The sequence below is a fragment of the Eurypyga helias genome, unplaced genomic scaffold (assembly GCF_000690775.1).
Source record: "Eurypyga helias isolate BGI_N326 unplaced genomic scaffold, ASM69077v1 scaffold17515, whole genome shotgun sequence".
In the NCBI taxonomy this organism is placed as follows: domain Eukaryota; kingdom Metazoa; phylum Chordata; class Aves; order Eurypygiformes; family Eurypygidae; genus Eurypyga; species Eurypyga helias.
The window spans coordinates 42796-67597 of NW_010251001.1; the positions used below are offsets into that span (position 1 = coordinate 42796).

At 47.1% G+C, this 24802-nt stretch overlaps 1 protein-coding gene across 1 annotated transcript in view; it reads right to left on the bottom strand.

Annotated features, from left to right (window-relative positions):
- TCF7 (transcription factor 7 (T-cell specific, HMG-box)) overlaps positions 1-24537 on the bottom strand; it is a gene marked incomplete at both ends in the record, with an annotated part of 67220 nt that extends 42683 nt beyond the window's left edge. The window contains one exon of the mRNA XM_010151875.1: positions 24431-24537. Coding sequence (XP_010150177.1) covers positions 24431-24537 — 107 coding nt within the window. The remainder of the gene's footprint in view (positions 1-24430) is intronic.
- Positions 24538-24802: the final 265 nt, after the last annotated feature.

Genomic DNA, 24802 nt, shown 5'->3' on the forward strand with positions numbered 1-24802 from the left:
CCACTACGTCGTACAACCCAAGTGACAAAGCCCACGGCCATTTCTGCTGCGTATGGAAGTCGGGACATTCCACAGGTAGGAAACACAGTGACTGAAACAGTTGATATAAACCAGTGCTTTCCACAAAGCTGATAAAGACTACGCTACAACGCAGGGCAACGGGCGGTGCTGTGGAAACAGCAGAACCCCAGCACAGTACCCAGGGATGCTGCTGTCCTTAGGTACCGACCTCACTCGCTCCCTGGGAGTTTGGTACTCGGGATACTGGTGTCACTAGCTTAAGTCCCTGTTTCGTAAGCACTTCTGTGCTGCTGCACCTCCTCCCTTCATGTGTGATCTACCTGCTGTCACCATGCCAGGAATGGGGAAACGGAGGGGACAGAGTGGCCTGGGGATGCATCCAAGATGTGATGCCTCAGCACATGGTGGCACAGGGATGCAGGAGAAGGATGCACTGGAGACACAGTCCTCTGCCCCAGGAAGATGCAAATAAATACATCCCTGCCACCCTGACCTGTATCTTCCTCCAAGGGAAGAATTCTTCTGAAGACTGGTGAAAACCCACAGCATCCCTAGATTCTCTGGGAAGGCTGGAGGACAAAAAAGGCATCCGCCTTCATTCGAGTCTCTAAAACCTTAAGAGGCCTCTCCACCAGCGGAACATCAATGAAATAATACAGAGTGGTTTGTGGGATTGGGATAACTTCAAGTAGAGGCATTTTGAAAAAGCAGGATCACCACCACCTGGCAGTAGTGTGAGTCAAAGCTCCATCTGGAATCCTCTGCAACTGGAAGAGGTGCTCTCAACAAAGCGCAGTGGTTAAAAGCAGATACGCTGAGAGTTGCTTTCCAGAAGTTAGCTCTTTTTTCTTAATTCAGGTGGATAAGCATTAGTAAATGGCTCCCAAAAATACCCACTCTAGGTTCCATGGTTGTCAGCTTGTGATTTCATGATGCAATTCCAAGACTGAAATTAAACGGCTGTTTTTTTAATGTTAGTCACGCCACCTTCCTCTGGGATCTGAATGTCAAGCTGGGTCAAGCTCTCTCCTTCCTCCACATGGTCACCAATTCTACAGGAATATATAGGTCAAATTCTACGCAGACACTCCTGTAAAGCTATTATTTCAAATTATATGTCAATTATGCATGTTGAATTTAGCAACTCTTCTTTTTAAATGCAAGCTTGCTTGAGGACTTAAAACTCTTGGTATCTGCAGTAAAATACTTTGCCTTACAGTTGTTGTCCTGAATCCAGCCAGGACCAGCAAGGAATGAAAGTTGTCGTCTTCAAGGAGCTGCGCGGGGGCCTTTGAAATCAATTTCTGATGGTCAGAAAGCTCAGCCAACAGAACTTCTCAGCACCGCAGTTACTCCCAACGCCAAGAGGGAGGCAGAGAACTGAATGGACAGCAGAAGTAATGATGTTTGCAGGCTAAAAAGATGTTGATCTAGAGCTGTCTACCTCTTTGGTAAGCACCTTCAACGATGTAGAAAAATTGTACAGCAAAGAAAACTGTGTTCACATGTAATTCAGGTGGAGCTGGGGAGGCTGGGTTAGACTTAGGATCTAAAGAAAACATTAAAGAATCATATTCCTTGTTTTGCATAGGGCAGTACACATGAAAAAAGACCTAAAGCACAGAAATAAGCATAATTCATTTTCTTTCCCCTAATCTGGTCATCTGCAAAGAGACCTGGATAGCATTACACACACGGCAAAGCAGAACGGTAAGAACCCGAGTGCAGCCAATGATTTGAACAATTAAATGAAGAAATTCAAGCAGAATGAGATGAAGATGAAAGCAAATTTCTGAATGACGCCGTCCAGAATTGCTTCGCGGGCCTCTGCAGCACCATCTCCAACAGCGGGACGCAAGATTTTACCACTTAGGTATTTTTCTTTCATAAACTAGAGATCATAGATTTGTGGGTTAATTAACTAGAACTAATTCTCTTTTACTGCTGAAGCACAATACTGACGAAACGACGGAAATACGTAATTGATCAAGCAAGAGAAAACCCTTTTGAAATGTGGACAAACTGGGGGGAAAAAGGTGCCCCTGACTTCCCAAAGCAAGGTTTCGTTTAGTCTGATGATCTAATCACCCTACACTTAGAGCCCAGCAGACTGCAGGCTCCTGGTGAATCTGGAGAATGCACCGTAAGCCCAGCCAGCTCCCCAACCACATGAATCACGCCTTAGGATCGTCAAATGCAAAACATGCAAGAAAAATCATCCCTTTTGATACCACAGAGGACCTAAAACGTCTTTGGGACTGGGATTTAGCTTTCACTACTCTGTCTGTGGATGAATTCCCACCCTAAGTGCCAGTTTGCAATGTCTGGAAGAGCCTTGGCCCGTTGCAGGGATGAGGTGCACCAGGTTTATCACTTGACCGTTTCGGACATGTCATGATAAAGAAAATAACGATGGCATTGAGGGCAGGTTTTTTCTGTGTCTGTCAGAGGTGGAGGTATTGGGCATGTCAGCAAGTGGAGAGTTCACGAGCTAATTTAGCAAAGAAAAGGAAGTTTGACAGGCTTTGAGGTAAAGTCAGTTAAAGTAATGGTATAGTACTGAGGTAAAATAACTGAAGACACGAACCTCACATCATCCTAATCTCCGTTTCATCAATTACACTGAAAGAGGCTGAGAAAAAAGTGTATACTTCACTCTGTCAAAAAAAATACACATTTTTTTTTAGTCTAGATTGCTGGCAACACATAATTTGAAATGCTGTGTCCTACGGGGAGCTGACCTGACAGAATATCAATCATTTATCATAAATCTCATAATTTTACGACTACCTAGGTGTGCTCAAGAAAGACATAAGAGTGTTTGCTATCGAAATTCAATGGGACTTACACAGCAGAGACCCCTGGGCAGCCGGTCAACAGAAGCATTTATGTATCGAAACAAAAAAACTTCAAGCCAAGTCCTGGATCTTGCCATGTATAAATCCAACACTTGCAAATAAAAATATGTACAAATAATTTTATGCACAAATTGTTAGGCTGATTGCAGCACAACCATCCATATACGTGAAATCATTTACCCACGTGAGCATCAGCAGGTCCGAGCCTTACGCACAGTGAAGACTTTGGGAACGTTGCCTGTGGAAGTGGCAGCAACCGTCAATTTAGCAACACAAGGCATTTATGGCCATAAATCTTTAGTGTCCATAAAATCAGGCAAGACCTGCGTTTTTAATAACTAATAGACAGGATGTGCTGCTTGGACTTTGGTGGTCTCTCCGTGGGACCCTCACCCACTGATGGTGAAGCTGCACCGGTTCAAACCTCTCTCGTAGCCGGGTTGTACAGTGTAAGCCACCGCTTGTATCACAAGCTTATCCCAGATAGCCTGAATTCATTATTGAAGAGAATTACAGAACTAAAAAGGGATTAAACCAATAAAATACACAGACGTTAACAGCCGCCTTCAGAGTTTTATCTAAAAACCTACACTATTTTTAGAGAATGATACCCTCTGTGATGAGCATGTTAACCGTGGTATGGAAAGGAGTGAAGAATTGTATCTCTGAATTGTGCTAGAGAATTACACTCCCTGCCACAGAAATCTGTAGGCTAGAAGAAAAACACCATAAAAAGATGATCTTGGATCCTCTTGGAGTCTTGCACATGGGCACATCCGACCTAGAAGTTTCTTAGGAATCTGAGAACAGGGCTATTTTTGGGAATAATCCATAAGCGACAAAAATAGCCAAAAACTAGGAAAAGCTGCTGTGGGAGAGAAAGCACAGAAGTGGATCCCCCAGACCAGGGGAAAACACAGAGCCCCAGGATAATGAAAACTTCAGGGCTTTCCCAACTACTGACAGTTGGCAGACCATGCCCATGTCAGTTCACATCCAGCCCTAGCTACAAAGGTAGGTATCCAAGGATGTCATATGCCACCTTCAAAGCGAAAGAAAACAGATTGCCCACCAACACAGAGCCCGTTTTTGCCGCTAACGTGTAGGGTACAGCACTCCCAGCTCCTGCCTCTACTTGTCATTTTGTGTGCACAGCAGCAGATCCGATTCTCCCCTGATGAGATAAAGCGCTTCTGTGCAGCGCTTGTACTAAAGGCAAATCGTAAATGCAGGGTTATAATTTATTTATGTACATTAAAAATTAGCTAATTTGCACTAGTGACTAGATAGCTTATTGGAGGTTTTCATATTTTATGAATCAGCAAGAGGGCTAATGAACAAACAATTCGGGAGTGAACAAAGAAATGTACGTTGTTTGTTACTTTTAGTGAGCTCTAATACTATATTATACCAGTGAATACATTTGGTTGAAGTGATGCAGTCTAGACACTAACCCACATCGTGCGCTCAGATGTGCTACAGAAGTGGGGTGTCTGTGCAGGGTGCGATAACGAGGAGCGAGGCAGGGCTGCCGAGCGCCCGTGTGCGAACCAAACGCGGGTGGGCGAGAGCAAGAAGCCAGCAAGGAATTTCTGCCTGATGGGATGAGCTGAGGACCGAAAAAGAGGAACACTGCCTTGAAAGGTCTGAGTTTATACCCTTAAATACAGCCGTGGGTCAAGAGGCTATTTGCATAGAGAAAATCAGTACATTTAGAGGAGGTGGAAATTAAAGCCATTGCGCAGGGTGTTGTTGCGTGGATGCTGCCATCGGCTGACAATGTGCCAGCGGTGGAAGGGCTGTGACTCTCAGTTCCCAAAAAGAGGTGAAGGGAGGTGCTCTGGCAACGCATCGCCCCCCCTGCTTTCAGACCAGCCTGGTCCTCTCCACCCCCGGCAGGAAGCGTGGCACATCTGCACCCCACCGTGCACCCCACGGCCAAGGCACCTTGCCTTCCGGTTCGTGCAGGCTTCACACGAGATGTGCCTGGCAGCTCCGGGGCGGCTGGCGATGGGGCGGCCCAGACACCCCCCATACCCCACTGTGAAAATCCAGGGCCGCGGCGGCGTGCCACCGGCTCTGCTCGGCTCCCGTGTCCCAGATACCCCATCCGGCAAACGAGCCTGGCAGCTCCACCAGCTCCAGGTCGCTGGCTCTTTTTAGGCCAGCTCTAAAGCTGGTAAACACTTGGACTCGTCTGACAAAACACTCGAGCAGGAGGAAATGGGGTGTGTGCAGAAATACTCCATTACATATTATAATGGCAGACATTAATTCAATGTTAATAACACTTTGCACTTTTCAATCACATATTCTAAAACCCTTTAGATAGGTGGGGAAGCATTTGGCTGATGATTACTGGGCAGAGCCCAAAGGTGTATTCTTCCCTTAGGCACGAGGAGATGAAGTGACTTGTCAGAGTGGCAGAGCTGGGAAGAGAATCTACATCTACCCATTTCCAGACCTACATTCCCATCTAGTTGCCAGAAAGAGGAGTTAATTTAAATATTACCGTTTGCTGACCTACTTACAACGCTACCAGCAAAACTTGGAAGCCGTGATCAAGTATATTCCCCTCTATACTTGGGCTTTTTTAGGATAACACTATCTTTGAAGTACGCCTTTCAGCTGCATTAAACAGACGGATCATTATTATTTGCTCCACTTTCTTAACAAGTCCCTGTTTGCTGTGCTTCAGCTGCTGCAGAATTTGGACAGACACTGGCTCAGAAATCCTGAAAAACTTCCTTCCCAGTGACTGCTTGCTGGTATTATCACCCTGTGGCCATCGTCACACCTTGCCCAGGGAGCCAGCCGTTCCTAAAGACACGACGCCTGCGCAGAAAGAGCAGAGTCTGCGCCCGTGCCTGTACCTGCTCCTGTTCCTCCTCCTCCCCTCAGTTTTCATTCTAAACAGCCTTCTCCTTCCTCATCTAGCCCATTTTCAGTACTTAGTGGGCCACTTTGTCACCTTTTGTTGTCAACCTTCCTCCCCTTCACCAAAACCCCAAACCCTTTCCTGCTTGCAGAGAGAACTACAGGCACAACCGAATGTCAACAACCACAGCATGCAACGTGAAAGACGAATTCAAAATACAGGCTCTCTCCTTCCCGGGGGCCAGCACCACTCATCACGGCTCTCCTCCTGCGGTTTCTCAGGTCCCCATCCCCGGCAGCCCGCCGGGCATCCTGGTGCCGGGCAGGGTAAAACCCCACCGGAGGTTTAAGCCGCTGCACTAGATTAAAAAGCTGATAGGGAAAATTTGAAATAAGAGGACAGAGGAAATGGTCAGCGTTGTGCCCACTTTCGAGGGCTGACCAGTGCTTTCTAAGTAGGTCACATCGTGTGGAGGGGAAATCACGGTTGTCCGATCCCGCTATCGCCGAGCCGTCCCAAAGTGCCTCCCCGGGTGCGGTCACCCTGACCACGCTCCGCTCGCCCTACGCACCGCCTGGAAAGCTGACCCACACAGCCACCTACAAGCGTACAGCCGTGGGAAGGCCAAGTCCTGTTTTTAATCCCCAGGGCAACTCCACCCTGACACAATCGCCATCCCCAAAAGTCTGCGCGTCTCTCCCTGCGCTCGCCTGGGTCGCCGGGAGCCGTTAGTCGTGCTCAGCCTCGCCGTAACCTCACTCTACACAAACTGTTTACAGACATTTTTTCGAGGTGCACCAGGTGTGGATGCGGTTACCGACTCTGCGACTGTTTACCTCATCCTCCGTTCTGCATCACATTGTCACAGACTGTATATAAAAATCAGATAACAATGGTACTCTGGTCACAGCCAGCTCAGGCTCTGCACACTCGACTTACACATGCACCGGAGGACGCGGCGCACGCACAATCCTCGCAGCAAACCACACACGAGCTGGTGCAATCAAGTATCTGCCTTATCTCAGTTTTTGCTGAAGTAAATTACACTGAATTTTTTTTTTTTTTAAAACTCTTTTTCAAAGCCAATACACAAATGACAGGATGTTGTTGAAGGAAAATATGAGCTTTCATAAGCTATTATTATTAGCACATGCGCACATCTCCGCTGCTTTGATCTTACTGTAGGTTCGTGTTTATTCCTCCTGAATCTGTACCGCCTGAACTCAAAGCCGATGTCTGCTCCGATAGAGATCACGAACAATTAAAGTTGGATTTGTTAGCCACAACACCGTGGAGCCAGAGCCATGGGATAATTACAAGGGTGACATTCGGCCGAATACACTATATATAGTTTTCCCAAAGTCTCTTGGCCGTGACGAGGTGTTTGCTGTAAAGCGGAAGGGTGGTAATGTGTACTGAATAAGCGCTCTTTGATATTTCGCATGTAAGTTAGAGCACGTTCAGGTTTTGTTTGCAGCGGAACTGTGCTTCTTCCATTGTTTTCCGCACAGAAAAAAAAAAAACAATGTTCAAAAAAGCCATTACAGGCTGCATTAAAAACGGTGTCAGGATTCACAGCCATCTCAGCTGCCTTCAGTGACCAAAATAAGTTTATAGATATTATTATATAGTTTTTTTCTTAACACTTCTTCCAGTACAGAGTCACTCCTGCTTGCAGAAAAGTAATCCCTAGGGTGTTTCTGCTTCGGTTGTCAGGGGAGTTTGTTTGCCGAGTGCCAATCCACCAGTCCACAACCTCACTGAAAGCAGAGGAATTGCACAGACAATACTCGGGGCAAGATTTGGTGGGCATGTACAGAAAGAAAACACTAACCTGGCTCTTAGTCCCTGGACTAAAGGTGCAAGGCCAGCAATCAGAAACAAGCAAGTGAGCAAATATGACTCTATTATCAACTAAATAGTCCTGGAGACTCTGATACCCAGCAAGATTCGTTTGTGCTTGGTGCTGTACAGGCTTATAGGACCAGAGCCCGTCAGCTGTAAAACCAGCTGAAAACCACCCCTTTTCCCAAGGAAAATGGAGAGAATGAGTTAGAGAATAACATCACAGGAATGGGATAGGTGATTCTACCAACTGCCTTCATGCACAATTAGACAATAATTGTAGACAGCCTGTGTTCAAAGCCCAGCCACGCTCATCACAGGCCACGAAAGGCAGCACCGGGGATGAAACACTGCAGCAGTGGGAGGCTCAGGTTTGGAGGGGGAGATCACCCGTCCATCCTTCCCTGCATCTGCTGCTGCTGCAGCCCATGTGCCCCGGCTCCTCCTCCTTTGTCCCCAAGGGCGTTAAAAATACCCCTGCAAACTGGGAGGGGTATTTTTAAACTCCTGTTCAGCTCACTGACCTCAGAAGTGTCCCCCCATGTTTGCAGCCCCAGCCACAGTGGTGGCACGAGGGCTCGGGCTCGTGCAGAGTGATGCCACCAGAGCGTCAGCGAATGCCTCCAGGTCTGGAGGTGACACACAACGTGACAGGTGTCTTACAGCATTGGCACAGGTCTGCTGCACAACCAGACGCTCCTTGTTTTTAAGGGTGATGAGAGGCTGTGCGGCAGTAGCATCAGGAGGCTGGAAAGAGCTATGTGAAAACCTACATCAGGGAAAAAAGATGTTCTTGGGGAATTTGTTAAAATTCTGACCTGTTGAAAAATCTTACCTATTCAACAAAGACTGAAAATCAACATCAGTTGAGCACAGGCAGGTTTTGAAAAATGCCAAAGGCAAGAAGTTTACAGAACTCTGAAAATTCCCCGTCAGCCCTAACGACTGCGAAAAGGGAATCGGGAAGGGCAGCATTCACAGGAGACAGCGGCTGCCAGCGCTGCTGAGTGATATTTACATCAATGTCCTGCCAACAATACCATTACTGGATTATCAGGGCGGATTAAGCCTTTAGCCAATTACCCCGACTGGTAAATTGTAGATTGTCTAGACTTTTTCATGTTCAACAATATGCATGAAGTTCCCCTTTATCGCTACAGCATCACACGATGCTCCTGTGGGATGTAATCCTGCGCTTTCCCCGGGAGGTTCAGGTGAGCCGTGCCTGCAGCTCTGGGTTGACTTAGTGTGGCCCTGTGCACAGACAGATTTATTTCAGACAGGATTCTCATAAATTCAGAACGACTTCCAAATTTCTTGACTAGGAGATCAAAGAGGCAAGCATTTGCTTCATGCCATCTGTGGAGCTGCTCAACAGGGCAACGCAGTCTGGGGAAGGGGGAGGAGAAGGGAAAAAAGAAAAGTCTCAGAGATTATGCCCTCAAAAAACAAGCTCAAATGCCACCCTCACATTAAAAAGCACTGGTTGGCAGTAACAATTAATTTCTTAACTGAAACCCGCCCAACTGTGTCCAAGTGTTTTAATTTGCCTATTGCTACAATATGCAAGGGAGCTGGCAGTAATGGATTTGCAATTAAAACTAAAACTGGCAAAGAAATCGCAAAGCTGGCAAAAGAGCTAATCTGCAAGCCATGATCACAAGATTACAAAATGTTTATGCACATGCTAATTACCCGAGCACAGAGCTGAGAATGACTTGTAGGAGAGAACACTGGGTTTGCGTGATCTAAATCCCTGGATCCACATGGCCAGCCCAACTGGCACCCTACCTGCTTCCCACAGCTCTCATGAGCTGGGGAGCACTGGGGAGATCACCGTGGTGGAAGCAAGGAGAGGGACAGGCAGCCAGGGTTCCTCCGTTGCCATCCCGTGCGGGAGCCTGGGAAAGATGGCACTTGCCTGTGGTCACTGGGAGCCATCGCCTTGTCCTCCACTGGAATACGGACCTATCGGTGTGAAATGCAAATCACCCCAATAAACGAGCACCCAGTTATTCACCATGTGTGCTTTCATCCTGCTATCTCTCGGCTCTGGTTGTTATTCCAGCAGATCCCTGGAGATCGGCGGTTGCAGAGCACATGGCCCCACGCTGCTGGGCTGCATCACGGAGGGCAAACAAGCGCCTGCTGCCGTGAGCCATGGCACCTACACAAATTACCTGCCAAGGACAGGATGGGAAGGGAAAAAGGCTCAAAAGTGATCAAACGCCCATGCAAAATGCTCCTAACACAAAGTGACAGTGGTCAGGGGCACCGTGAAGAGCAATTCTGAACCACAGGAGAGAATTTCAAGGAGAAAACAGAGTGGAAGAGTAGTCCCAGAATAAAAGGCTGCTGGGAAAACTGAGATTCTTTAATATATAGGATTAAGGATTGCCAGTATCCTCAGGGAGGAAATGCAAATGGGGTACAGACCATTTTTTCCATAAAAATTAGGAAGGAGAAAGAATAGACTTTGAAGTTCAACATGTTAGTAAATGAAAGCAACAGCGAAGGAGACACAAAGAGAAAGCAAGCCCTGGACGCCTAGAATTATGTCTTAAACACTTGGTACTGAAAGACAGAACCCGAGGTGATGAGGAGACTTCCCTTCATGCCATGCACAGATCCCAGAAAATCTCTAGATTAGAAACTGCCTGAGAAAAAAGTATTGCACAACAAAAGTAGGATGGAGTATAGCATTCAAATGGGATTCTTCGTGCCTTATTCAGCCGGCCCGGGATGACGAGGCTGCAAGGAGCACGTCAGTGAAGAGCTGGCGTGTAAGCCAGGCTGCTCCCGGATGCCCAGAGCAAAGGGTTTATGGACGGGGCTCTTTGCCGTGGCTGGAGTCGGTGCCAAAGGAGGTGACGGCTAAGGGATGTCTACGGAGAAGTCACAAATCCAATGGGCACCTCTACAGAGATGCAGGCTCGTTTGTGTTGGCAGTGGGCTGATCATTCCTGACACCCTCAGGAAAGCCGGACGGTCAGTCCAGGCTGCACGGAGGTGATGAAGGACCAGGACATCGTAAGGATGCACAGCAATAGTCATTGCTGGGTCTGGTAGAGGGATGGATGGTCTTTGTGGTGACTTCCCGGAGGTATCAACGGCCTCGCTTGATGCTGGAAGCCATCCGAGATGGGCAATTTGTGTTTGGCTGATGGTCATTCCAACGTGTGTGCTCGTGTAAGGCAATTACAGAGCGAGTTCACCCCATCGTTACCGGTGGCTGTGGAATGCCATGTGTCAGGAAATGGCACCCGACCATCACCGATGCAGATAAGCATTACGGAGTTAATTAGTGCTACGGAAAGGGTGGTTCCAGCGAGAAGTGCTTCAAAACTTGGCTTGGAGATTAATTTATCCATCCCTACCTGTAATGCACTGTCAAGCAGTTAAAGATACATGCAGCTATTGGGATAACTGAGTGAAATTCAGGAGTCCATGGTGCAGAGGTGGTGATACACCATGATAAAGAAGAGATGGCACAATGCTGGGTCCTCCAGACTATATACTTTATGACCCTACAGCTGTTCCTTGCTCCAAGTGAGATGTGTAGACGTAAGAGTTTAAAAAATATAACACAACCAACAAAGTCTTTGTTGCTGGTTTTTTTGGGTTTTTTTAAAACACATTTTGGGGAAATTTTTCCTTACATCCAGAGATTTGGTTGGCTTCTCTGTACCTGTTAGCCAGCACCTAAGCCAGGCTCTGCTGCTGGGGTCTGCCGTTCTGCTCTCTGCACGGAGAGCCCCAGATACAACAGTTGCCTATTTAAAGTCATCTACAAACCAGTTTAATAAAAGCTGACTGCATCTGCTTCCATGTTATTAGTTCTGCCCCAAAACTCTGTTCCTGGCAACACAATGTTCCACGCTAATGAGCCAAATCTTCCCCTCCCATGGCAGTACTCCTAAACCTCCACACCATTCAGTTCAAAAAGTTACCACCCTGTTTTTCCCTCGGGGGAGGGAAGGATTGCAGCTGCAGAGGGGGTTCTTCAAATAATATGAAGGCCAAAGATCTGTGGGAAAATCTGCTCTCAGACAAATAGCACTTGGGGGCATCTGCAGAGAGAACCAGCCCCTCTTTACTTCTGTCTGGGTCCCACGTCCTTCTGGCAGCGGAGTTTTTTATGAACCAGGCTGCCATTAATCCCCTGCCAGTTCCTACACCCTACCATCCTCTGTGGGTAGACAGCACAGAGTGGGAGATAATGCTGCAGGGAAGTGGTATTTACTTCAGCTGGATTTTGTGGCTTCATGGGAGAGTTTCTACTCGGGGCAGTTATTTCTCTCCTGCTTCTGCTGCGAGAAAGAGGGAATTGGTGTAGATTAGAACAACTTTTCTCAGCTCCTTTTCCAGTGAATTTTTACCCGTTTTTGCCACTTTTCTCCCCTCAGCACCGAGCATGAGATAAACAGCCAGTCAAGGTTATCACGCCGTGTGATGCTGCTCAGATTAAAGAGAAATCAGATAACTCATTACCTAACTGAAACTCGCTGCTAGACTTTGATAGAGAAATGATAAGGTCTGAGAGCTGGAGGGCTCTGCTGCCCTGGCAGACACCCTGCGGCACCCTGGCTCTCCCACCCAGCTGCCCTTGCGCCAGGGATGCAGGGATGAGGAGATGCCTGGGATGTGGAGATGCAGAGATGCCCAGGGTGAAGAGATGCCTGGGATGTGGAGATGCAGAGACGCCTGGGATGTGGAGATGCACAAGGCGTGAAGCAGAGCCTCACATGTGGTTTTGGCCTCTACATGCTCACACCTGGAACCTCCAGTGAGGAAAATTTGGGCTTTGAAGTTGTCACAGGCAGGACTGACGGCCTGTGTATTTGTATTTTAGAAATGGGTGCGCTAGCAAAATAGCCATTTCTACCCCAACGCACGGAGTTTCCTTGTGTTTCTAAAAGTTGGACTGAACAACTCTGACTGCCTCCTCTAACGCTTTCTGTTATAAACCTTTCTGCACCACATGCGATGGCAGCATCTCCCTGGAAAAGATTTCATTTGCTTCTGACTTTGCCTCAAGCCATTAACTGACAAACTGGCAGCTAACTACTGTTAACAAATGATTTCCTAGAGATTACTGTTTAAGTAAAAAAGGTTCCAAGATAAATAGACTCATTCTTCATGACAAGGAATTTGAATTATGCATCCAGGGGTTTGGTACGTGTGTCCAAAAACTATGCTGTGCAATCCTGGAGGCTGTTCTCATCAGCGTATTACAAGCGGGTAAGTAAGAAGTGACATTTTGTCCTCAGTTTCATAGCGCAGATTAGTCTGACACGTGTATCTGAGACAACCTGCTGGACCATCCAGTCATCCTTCCCATCCAACTAACGCCACTCCACGAAATTACCAGTTAGGCTGAAAAAGTGACTTGTTTTTAATGCAAGAAAAGATGCCAACCGCCTTGAAGGAGTTGTGGTTTAGGGCCACCTGCAACTTGCTAGAAGATTATGAAATTGCAATTTGTATAATATCTTGAAGTAAATGGACTAATAAGCAGCACAGCTTACTTTTTTGGGCTTGTCCTTCCCTAATAATTTCTGAAACATTCCCCTTGCAGCAGCCTGTGTTGGATTTTATGGGGTGTTTTTCAGGATGGATGCGGCTTTCCCAAACATCCCTTTCACATGAAATGATAAAGCTTCAAAACGCTCCTGGGGGAAACTGAGTCACAGAAAAGCAAGCTCCCAGGGGACTGGGAGCAGAGGCTGGGATAAAACCATGCTTCCTTCGCCGCAGCCCTGCTCGGCAGTTACAAGACTATCTGGTTCCTCTGCTATAAAACTTGGTAACATGCCTCACTTCTTACCTGATTTTGAGAACATCCTGTGTTAACACACAAACAACTGGTGCTACTGATGTCTGTTTATCTGGCTATTTACGTGTGTCTGACACAGCACCTGGTGCTCCCCCGTAAGAGCATCCCTTAGCTCCCTACCAACCTCCCACGGCACAGGCAGGAGTGAGGCATCTCCCACCCAGAGCAAACAGCAACGCACTCCCCGCAGGGGTCAGAGAGTTACCACAGTTTTAGAAGAAAATGTGGATGAAGAGTGATGCTTTTGGATACGGGAGCTGATCTTTCAGGGATTCACTGCAGCCTGCCTCATCCCTCGGGATGCATTTATATGCAAATCCACATACTAGATCAGTACAAATAGCATATTATAATTTTAAGACATTTTATTTTGCAAAGTTTAAATATATGCATGTAGTTATATACTATTTTCATTAAATGTCAATAACCAAGCAACTGGCACTGACATATTAGGTAATTTTCTGTCCTCTTGAGCGAAGAAATTAAATTTTCTCTACAATTCTTGTGTTAAAGTGCTGTCAGAAGTCCCAGTAAGGACACATTTCGTGTTTTTTACATGAATTCTGCTCCTAGAAGGAAAAGCAGAGCTCACCAGAAGAGTAAAAAACTTGCAGTGCCAGATATGACCCTGCTTTTGGCCATCATATTAATTATGCAAAACACAAAAGGGCTTAGGCGCGATGTTAACTGCAAGCCAGAAGCATTAAAAACTTTCTAGCTTTTTCTAAACACCAGTATCTGTTGCATTATAAAGAGCCTGCGTGCCAACAAGAGCCAAAATATCTTAGCACTTAGTTGGAAATATATCCTTAAATTACTTCCGACTGCACGTAGAAATAACGCATTTACTCTATGAGGTTATAGAAAATCACTGCCTTGTCAAGGTGTTCCCATGTCTCCCGCTCCAGCTGTGTTAGGGAGCTAAATTTCCAACAGCAAACACATTCCTGTGCTGTCATTTTACAGTATTTGATTCCTCAACGTTGCTAACAGGCTGCAAGAACTCAACGGATTGACCTAAAAACGTGAAAGTACGTTTCCCTTGGAAAAGGACTCCAGAGCTGGACAAGAGCTGCCCTTGAGTTAAAGCAACGCGGACAAGGACTGTAACTCTTGCAGTGAATCACTGAGTTGCATTGCCTGAAGAGTTTGTCTCCTGCTCCATTACAGCAGCTACATCTGATTTGAATGAAAACTTCAGTCTTAATGATTTTTGTGCCAGCAATTTACGCGGCAATGTCATTTTCTTCAACACCCTATTATTTCACTCCTCATCTCCAAAGGTTTTCCTCAGATTGCAAAAGCAAACTTGCTTTGAGGAAATAGACTATTTCCAACTGGCTTTAGAGGGGCCACACACTTAAAACCCTGGACAGGCTTAAACTGCAACCTTCAGCCAGCCTCGTGTTCGAAGGCGAACGTCGCCAGCATCCCCATCTCCACTTAGGAAAGAAAAATGCAAATGCCGAGATCAGCACTGAAGATTCAAACGTGTTTTTTGGGGTTTTTTTTTCAGAAAGCTACCCCTATAGTAATGATTTCAAACAAATAACAAGCTAAAACCGAAACATAACAGCAATAAAACAGAATCTGATGAGCTCTTCAAAAAGATCCGCAGCGATATCAATTGGCAGGACTCTGTTGTCTATCCCAGAGCTATGGCAGTTTATCCCAGCCGGGGCTTTGCCGCAAACACACCAAAGCCAGGAGGCTGCCTCCTTTCATAGTTCAAAACAAAAGCCAAGTTCAGATCGCTGGGACGAGGAAGAAAATTTTTGTTGTGGATACATTACGGTATAATTACTGCAGATTTCATTTGCTTTCTTTTGAATGCTACAGCAGATACAAAGGCCGGGTAGATGTGGCGTCTCGGAGTGTTATTATCTAATGCTCTAGGTTTGCATTTTGACAGTAAACCCTCCAAAATACCAGGGATATGTGTGTCTGTTGGAGGAAAAAGAACGTATTTCCTTTGATAGGAGACAGGGAAATACAACTGCTGCTGTCCAACTGACAGGAAGAAAAGAGTTTCATGTAAAATTAAAGAAAAAAAAATTACCCATTTTCTCAATAAAATCAGGGTTAGAAACATGGGGATAAGATCAGAAAGGCGCATCCCGGGTAAGAGACTACTCATGGGAGCAGAACTTGGAAAATTCCATAAAGCACAAACGTTGCTAAGAATATGCAAAAGTCAAAGCTTTCTGTGGGTGCGCAGGCATAGAGATGTCAACACAACTATTTCATGATCACCGAAATTGCTACTAGCCTGCATCCTCTCTGAATGGCTATTTTTAGGACCCAGCCTTTCATGTGGTATAATGATGTGGATTTTACAAGAGCATTTATAATGTGTTTCATATGGTGTACAGTCCTGGAGAAATTGCTCTGTATCAGAGAAAGTTAAACAAAAAAGGTTTGGGTGTTTGGGGATTTTAAATTTTATTTCTTATTTTATATTATTGCTTCTGTTTTGGATTTAGGGCTCATATGCATATTTTAATTTATCCTGTGTGACAGCACTGGCTGACCCAAAGGAATACTCAGCGCAGCACGACGCGATCCCGCAATACGTCACCTGGATTTCCGACTCCGCGCATCCCCTTTGGACGGTGGGATTTCAGAGCTGGCAATCCCACACTCTCTAAGTTACAGCAGGAAGCCAGAGCTCAAAAGGCCAAATTTCAACCTCGGGTATGCTGGTGTCAGGGGTTGTGCACTGGCTCCCACGTTAGAATCGGCCTTTCTTCTTAGGGCAGTCATACAAAGCGAGGTTTGTAGAGGACGAGGATGACTCCTCATCATCTCCGCTCCCGCGCCAGTAATTCCAGGGCGGCGGCACGTAACGAGAACAACTCACCAGCCCCTCCATGCTACGAACAACACATTTTCATGTGGTAGATCTTACGGTGGTTTATTTCCTAAGCATGAACGCCAATCTCCTCGGCGTTAGATTAAAACTTCCACATTTCTGATCCTTCCTCAGCGTTTTGCTGGGAAGAATGTCCACAAGTGTGTTTAGAAGTGTATCCCCCTCATGCTAACCAAGCACACTGTTCTACGCCCCGTCGGAGGAGAACCCGTTCACGCTCGTGTACACTATTCCTCAGAGCAAACCACAGCAGAAAAATTCAACACAGTGCATACAAGTTGAATCGCTTTTAAAAAAGTCTTTTTTTGGTCAGTCCATGATTGCTGCCTAGCTCTTCAAGGCAGACGTGTACTCTGTATATTATAGCTCCAGATTCTCAATGGAACAAAGGAGATACTGTTAAGACTTTTTTTTGCCTATCATTTAATCAAATGTAAAGTTGTTATAACCGGAGGGGAAAAGTGCTCTAGATTCTAGTATCCAGCTTTACTTTGGTTTCAAAAACTTACCACAGCATTGTTGAGTTTATTGTTTTCTTTAACAAAATACTAATTTTGGGACCCCGTGAAACACAATAAACCAGATTCTTTTCATTGCAGCTGAGCTGTGTTTAGCACAGAAGCGGCAGCCGGGAGAGGAGTGGTGGTTTAAAGCCACTTCGGTGACCTCTTGCCCAGCGACTCCAGCCAGCAGGATGCTCTAGATGGGTCAGGCTAATCCTGCCAGGTTTTGCTCACCCTCCCCATCCTCTGTATTGACCAACTGTCCCACTTGCTCCATAAAACAGAGGCAGCAGCGGAAGAGTCCATCGTAACTTTGGGAATGGTCATAAATTAGGAAGACCCAAAGGGAAAAAAATCAGAGAAAGGGACTGTCGTGGTTTAACCCCAGGCAGCAGTTAACCGGACAGAGCGGTGGTGAGCTGCTCCGTAAGGAGGGGAAGGTGAGAGCTCTTTGTCCAAGATTGTTTGGAGGTGACTGAGAAAATGATCCTGCCGTAATCAAGACTTGGAGGCGTGTGATGCTGCAATCACTTCCTTTAAGAAGTGAAGGGGGTGGGTTTGTGACCAGCAACCTGTAAAAAAGTCCCGAGGAGGGAACGAAGACCTTGGGGGACTCTCACAGAGGGTTCGGTACAGACCTTACAGGTTCCCAGGGCATCTCACCATTCACGCCATGAAACACTTGCCCTGCCTGGGGGCAGGAGGGAGCCGTGCCCTCCTGGACAAGCCGGCAGACAGCACAAGCATTTGGCCTTTACTGATTCAGCTGCATTAAAACTGGAAACTAGGAATGAACAGCTCTGTATCCTGTTACCAACCCTCTGAGTCACCCGTCTTCCTACCGAACCTTTGTTTCATCCTCCAGACACAGAGATTAATGAGCAAGTATCATGTTATAGCCTATTTTTTAAGGAGAGATTTGGAAGAACAGCATATGAAAGAGCCTGGGGGGGACGCTCACACGTCCCAGCTTGGCACCAACCTGGGATTTGGTCAAGCTGAGAAGTTTTCCCTGCCGCAGTGGCTCTGCAAAGAGTTCAGGAAGCAACTTGTACCTTCCCTCCTATTTGTGTGCCCTCCACCCACCACGGGTAAATGATGAGGTAAGAGCACATATACATCAGGCTGGGAGAGATGCTGACGTAAGCCATCTCCTGGCACCCAGGGCAGCAAAGGCATGGGAAACCAAGGAAAAGCAGCAGCAAACAAAAGCAGAGACATTACGTGATGGCTGCAGACAGCCCAAAGTCTCAGAGGGGTGGGCTGGAGAGCAGCTCCCGCAGTGGCAATGTCCTCTCCAAGAGGACAGTGCTGGGGATGTCTGCTATCTAGTCCCTCTTCAATTCAACGCAACAGATGGGAGAAGACAATCCTTAAGGATTTCATGAGGAATTTGTGACTCACGTGGTGCAGGAGATTTTAGGACATCAACGGTTTTTCACCCAAACCTGCCCTGGCAGCACAGCCTTCCTGTAAGCTCAAGGCTCACAGATGGACTGGTCCTTCCTTCACCTTCTCCATGGGGAATTAGCGAAGGGGCTCGAAGGCCAACGCGTACAAAAAAGTCTGAATCTGGTCTTGCTGAATCACTCGTGGCCAGAGGGCAGACAAAGAACTGCAGGTGTGAAATTAATGGCAAGCCATAGATATTACCTCAAAAGTGTTGATGTTTCTCAGCGCTGGACTGTGCTTGACTGACCAATAACCATCACATCATGTACACACAGACACACATGGTCCAGACCGGACTGCAATCGTAGGTGTGCAGCTCACACCACCCATATCCTGAAAACCTGCTTCCCTTGCAGATCACGCTACAGATAGAGAGGGATTCAGCCTGCAATTAGCATCTGGCCCTTCGCTGATGATCTATGAGAGCAGTCAAGACTCATCCCTACGGAGTCGGCAATGTCTGTGTAGTCACACGAACACACGTGGGGATGCCTGAACGGGTCCCTCGGAACAGCAAATGCCAGCACACCTGACTACAGATTTGTCAGAGTTTCCACCCGGATGCAGGAATTTAATGGTGCCTGTACTTATGGCAGGAGAGGGACTGCAAGCTGCGAGGAGACACGTGAGCGCGTTGCAGAGCTCCCCACTGCCCTCCCCTTCTCTCGGTTAAAGCTTTGGATACCAGACCAGCTCTGTTCTTTCATCCTGGACACGTTGTGTGCTGCTCACCTCCAAATAGCTTTGTTCTTCACGGTTAAAATTTCAAAAATATTAATCATTAACATGGATGAGCTTTGGGAGCTTGGGTTGATGTTACATTTTGCTTTTCTCTCCAAATTCTCAACCGGTAGAGCTAATAACATTTCACAAACACCAAGAGTTGGAAGCTTGCAGGAATGGTGCCTTTACCATACATAATCTCCCAGCAACTCCCCACCGATGAAGCATCCCATGCCTGGGAAGCCAGTTCCAGGGCAGCCTGCAGAGGATTCCCAGTGGGAAAGCAGATACTGTTGAACTGTCTGAATCACGTGCGCGCTTACTCACATGCATGGATTTACATAAAACTTGCTTCTGTTTCCCTGTGACATTTTTCTTTCTCTTTTTTTCATTCCAAACGATTTAAAAAAATAAGGTTATATTAGACCACACACAGGCAGCGCTGTATCATGTCACTGCTTCTTAAGCAGAACTCTCTAATTTATTTCAAAGGGAAGTTCTGCTTCAAAATTGAGGGTGTGATATGAACTCAGAAATTAACACAAGAATTTTCCTTGGGGGGAACCAAGGCTGAATCAGACATGCAATAAATGACCTCGGAAGCCCTGTGCCTTGGTACATCCACCTATCCAATATTATGCTTTAATATAAAAAATTATTTTCCCCATTATCCTATTTCAGGCTAGGTGGAAGAGCTGGAAGAAGTGGATTTGCTCAGGTCAGGAGGGAACAAATTACTCATCTGTCTGTCTGCCAGGACATCCATCAACAGGCACTGCGCTCCTAACGCTTTCTGCCGGGAATATAACAATTTATGGGGACAGAGTATTGTCCCAGAGCACAAGCCCTGCTGCCAGGGAAGCTGGCTGGGAAGCTGACGGCGATCTTGCTCTCCCGCAGCAGCGGGCACCGCGCACGGAGCTGCCGTTCGCTTGCAGCTGCCCTCCCTCCACGTACAACATCTGGAGAGGGATGCAGCAGCAGCGACAACTCCCCATAACATGACGACTCTGGAGAGTTTTACCACCAGTTTCAACAGGATCAGACCTAACACAGGACAAAGCAACCCTAAACTATTGCCTTGACAGCGCAAGTTGGGACAGAGAGACTTCTACACAGAAGCAGCTGAGCTGCAGACTTCCTTCCGCCAACTGCTGCGGGGGCAAGAGCAAAGGGATGGAGGAGCCTTGGGGGAAGGGGGCTACAGCAGCAGGAGCCGTGCCCCAGGGCTCAGCTGCTACTGCCTGAGTCTCTGTCCTGCAAAGGGCTGCAGGAGACTTCAGCTTCAAGCATTTTGACCTCGTGTTAGACATTTGGGACCTGTGGCCCCAGGCCAGCAGTAACTGCCCTTTCATCTTGCCCTGCCCAAGGGGACAGTTCAAACCCACTGAATGGGAACCAAGCTCAAGGAGCCTGGCCGACCACGGGGACCAGGCTCTGAACATCGGCTTCAGTTCCTAGGCCTGCCACCTCTTTTGGGGACTTGAGATGTGTAGAGCTTGAGAAGGTACCACCACCCTTCTGCTCCTGCATGAGCTCTGGTTAGACAACTTAATAATTAAGAAAATTAGGTAGTGTCTGTTTTCCAAAGAAACAGAGGCTCATGGACCGCTGTTTCTCACACAGGAAGAAAGTCCAGTGTCCCAGCTTTATATATAATGATTGTAATTCTGCCTTCACACGCAACAGAGGTGCACAGAAGGTGGGAAGAGCTCTCCTGGGGAGCTCTCCCACCAACTGGAGTGGGGGGAGCTTGTGCCCGACATACAGGACAGCACAGCTCATTCCCCTGTTTTATAAACCTATTTACCGAAGGAACTTAAAGGAACTTATAAGTGCTGCTTCTACCATTTAACTACACATGGTACAAGATATAACAATGTTCAGAAAACCCCCTCGGGTCTAAACTCAATTATACAACTGTAGCAAGAAAAATATTTTAATCTGATCAAAGTGTTAACATGTTTGACCATGTCTGACCTCTAATGTTTGTAACCACCTGAAAGGCTGATGTTCTTACTAAGGATGTACCTTAATTTGATTTAAAGTCATTTGTACTATTTAAAAAAGGATATAGTTTTATGATCTTATATTTAATTTAGAAAAACAGTTACTCAACTTGGTAACACTCTTTGGAAGTTTCTTGTAGATTTTTAAGCAGCAAATCCTACATATTCTGCTCTGGGAAAAGCTGGACTTCACAAGAGTTAGGAGAGTCAAAGCAGAGTCATAAAGCACCACGCATGCGACACCAAAGAGCCAGGTGAGAAACGGTTCTCCTGGCACCTTGCAAAACCTGCAGATTTCAGCCTGTACAGAGATCCTCTTAACACACTTGACCGAGAACATGCCGTCCCCAGCCCGGCCAGCCCATGGGCGTTCATAGCACACGGCCAAAACACGGGACACCCGGGCTCAGCCTGCTGCCTTGTCCCCAGCTCCAGGAGAACCTTCACCTGCATGCCTTGGCCACCCCTCAGCCCTCCTTTCTCTCTTTGACAGCACTATCGCCAGTCCTGGATGCTTGTGCATGCTCAAACCAGCATCGCTCCAACTGAACTAGCCCAAACCAGCGTTTGCCACCTGCGAAGGTGGCCGGCCGAGCCAAACACCCGGGATCTGCCCGCTGCAGGGTGCCTCTTGCCACATCCTGCTGCTGCGGGGGACATCAGCTGGGCTTGGCGCTGCTGCTGATGTCAGGTACCCACACATGCTCCGTGCATCACTCCGGAGCGACACCAGAGCATGTAAATAACATGAGTGGGTGTGTTTTGGTAAAAAGACAATTTTGGCTGGGGAGATGCGGGGCGCCTAGCAGGATGCTGGGGTGAGCCGTATAACAGTCAGCAGGTTACAACCACCTTGAGGGAAACAAAGCAAAAGGGATGCTACTGAGAAAAATAAGAGAGACAAGAGGAAAGCAGCACACCGGTAATGCCGGTAGCGACACACCCACCCAGGCCCGCGCTCCGGGCCGGCTTCAGCGCCGCTCATAGCACCCCGACGGGCTTCACAGGGAGCCCGCAGAAAGAAAATGTGGTTTTACGGTGCGTCGCAGGGCGGGGGCTCAAACCCACAGCCTTGGTGCCAGCCACCCTTCGTCTTTCGGGGAGCTGTATTCTATTTTTCCATCAGTTAAACGTAAAGCCCTGACAGTGTGCCAAAGTACTCCTGGGTTAGTTTTTTAAATTTTTATTTTTGAAGATCCTGAAATCAATCCTAGCTGCAAACAACCGTTTCCAGGAAGCCCCATTAACCAAAATACAATTACCACTATCAAGCGTAGCATGATTATGATACGCAATCCCATTCACTCACACAACCCTTCTCCCCGACTCTACCTGTGCTAAAGTGTTAATTAAACACACTTTCATGGATGGTGAAGTATCTGCAATCTTCTGTCACAGATCTGACCTCCTCAACTATTGGAAGCAGCCAGCAGATTATAGCCCTCACTTTATATAATATACACAGTAGCAATAAACCTGGATGAGAGCAATACATAATTTACTACGATAACCTCCGCACAGTCAGTATAAAGACAAGGCAAAACGGCCCAGAAAGATGTATCAGAACAGCTATTGCACCACGTCGAAAAACCAAAAGATCAGTCTTTATCTGAGAAAGAAATCTTCCCTTATCTGTTAGGTAACAGATTTTAAGCCGAAAACATCAAATCAGCTTTGTAAGTCACGCAACAAAACCACCGCCGGATCCGAACAGGCCTCAGCAAAGCCAGCTGAGGCAGTGGGTGAATTCTGTGGCTCTGAAGGCGACAGGATTGTTCCTTCTCCGCTACCCTGTTTTCCCCCACTTGAGTTCTGCACGGTCTATTTACTCTCGTCTGTTGCTCTGACAGTAACCTCAGCTTTTTAATACATTATCAAGGGGAAAGGCGATTCACAAACCACAATCTACTTTTTAGCTTAATTGCCAATAAATTGGCTATAACACTTTATTGCCCATCTAGTAAGGTTTAAAGATCAAAAGAAATATTCAACTACAGCAAACAGTGGCTGGGCTAACGCTACTCTGAATTTACCCAGATCCTATACCAGGGAGCAAACTTCATGCGTTTAAATAGGACAAATCTACTATCACCTTTTAAAATTTATCAAGAAGAAAGCGTCTTAATATTTTAGAGTGATGAGGGGGATACTTGGTATCTGGGGGAAGGGACACGAGGTGGGAAGCAACAGGAGAAATCCTGATCTGGATTACAACAATGAACATTGGCCCTGCCTGGCAAACACATCTTTTCTTGCTGTAAATTGAAGGGAGACTTCAAAATTTAGGAACAGATCCTCAGTATCTGCACACTCACTTCAGCAAAGTTACAGTCTGCAGCCGAGGAAACCTGCTCCCCCAAGAAGGGCTGCGTGGGGGCATGGGCAGGCTATGGAGGGTCCCGTCTCCTCTGGCCACGCAGCGGTAGGGCAGTGAATCCGCTGAACAGTATTTCCTCACATTCTTAGTTTCATACCCCCTAATCCCTCAATTTTTCGTAAGGCAAATTTAACATCCTACCCTTCTGGTAAGCAAATGGTTGAAATTAACGACAGCATTACATATTCTTTTAAACCTTATCCCTTTAAAGGTTAAAACCTAACGCTGAATTAAACCAAATGATGTTCTGTTCCCATTTACCGACTGCAAATGCAGAATAACATCTGCAATGGATGCAGCAAGGCCGGCTCCCCAGGAGCGACGTGAGCACTGACTATCTGCTGCAATGTCGTGACATTATCTAAAGTTCTGATAGAGACGGTGATGGGAAAAGACAGCTTTTGTAGAGAAGCCTTTAGTTTAATTGTTCAGATAGCAAAAACTTATAAGCATTAGAATGCACAGAATTACTAAAGCTGATTTGACCCGAGGGGGAAAAACTTTACAGGAAGAAGATGGTAACAGTCCTCCAGCAGCATCAAACCTTTTCCTAAGAACCTCTATTGCCATTTTAGAAGCACAAGATCCACTTTCTGGGCCATCATCCACAACAGAGCCCTAAGCACAGGCTGACCAGAACCTGGCCGTTTTACAAGCAGATAACATCCAAGTAAAGTTAAGCCGCGGGACATACCCCTGAACACAAACACCAGAAGCTGTTCGCCTCCGAAGCTGTGATCCAGAAAAACACAGGGGCAATCTCACATCAGATATCGGGGTTTGCTGGAGGAGTAAAGGCAAACCTAGAGGATGGGGAGATTGGAAAAGAAGCTCCTCCAGCAAATTCGGAGCAAAGCAGGCGATCGCTGCCGAGCATCTCTTCCCCCTTCCCGCTCCTTCTCCCTTCAGCTCGCACAGGACAGCGCTCGGGCATTTCAGACACAGGGCTGCAGATTGTCAGGAAAAAACCCACATGTAGGCGCCTGCACAACACCTGCAACGTGCTTCAGCAGCTAGAGGCCACGAAACTCCCAGGTAAGGAGAGGATGGACTCACCAGAGGTGACATAGATCCATTCGGCAGATAAGGGTCTGAGAGCATTAGGAAAGGGTAGCCAGAGTACGCGGATCCTTTATACATCCCTGGATCCTGATGCTTCATACCTGTGGAAGTTAGAAGTTCCCCATCAAGATTCGCCTCACGACAGGTGATTCCTCTGCCCGTCAGGGGCCTCCCAAGAGGTCAGAGCACATTTTGGGAGTCTTTTTGCCTCACACTCCTCAGAGAGGGTGTTGGGGGGTGCGGGGTCCCGTTGGGAAGCCTCCCTGCTGACAGGAGAAGCGTTCCCCGGAGGGGCTGTGGTGGCCAGGCCGGCACCCCTCCCGCCCAGGGGCTGCAGGACGGCGGGCTCGGGGACCAGGGGTTCAC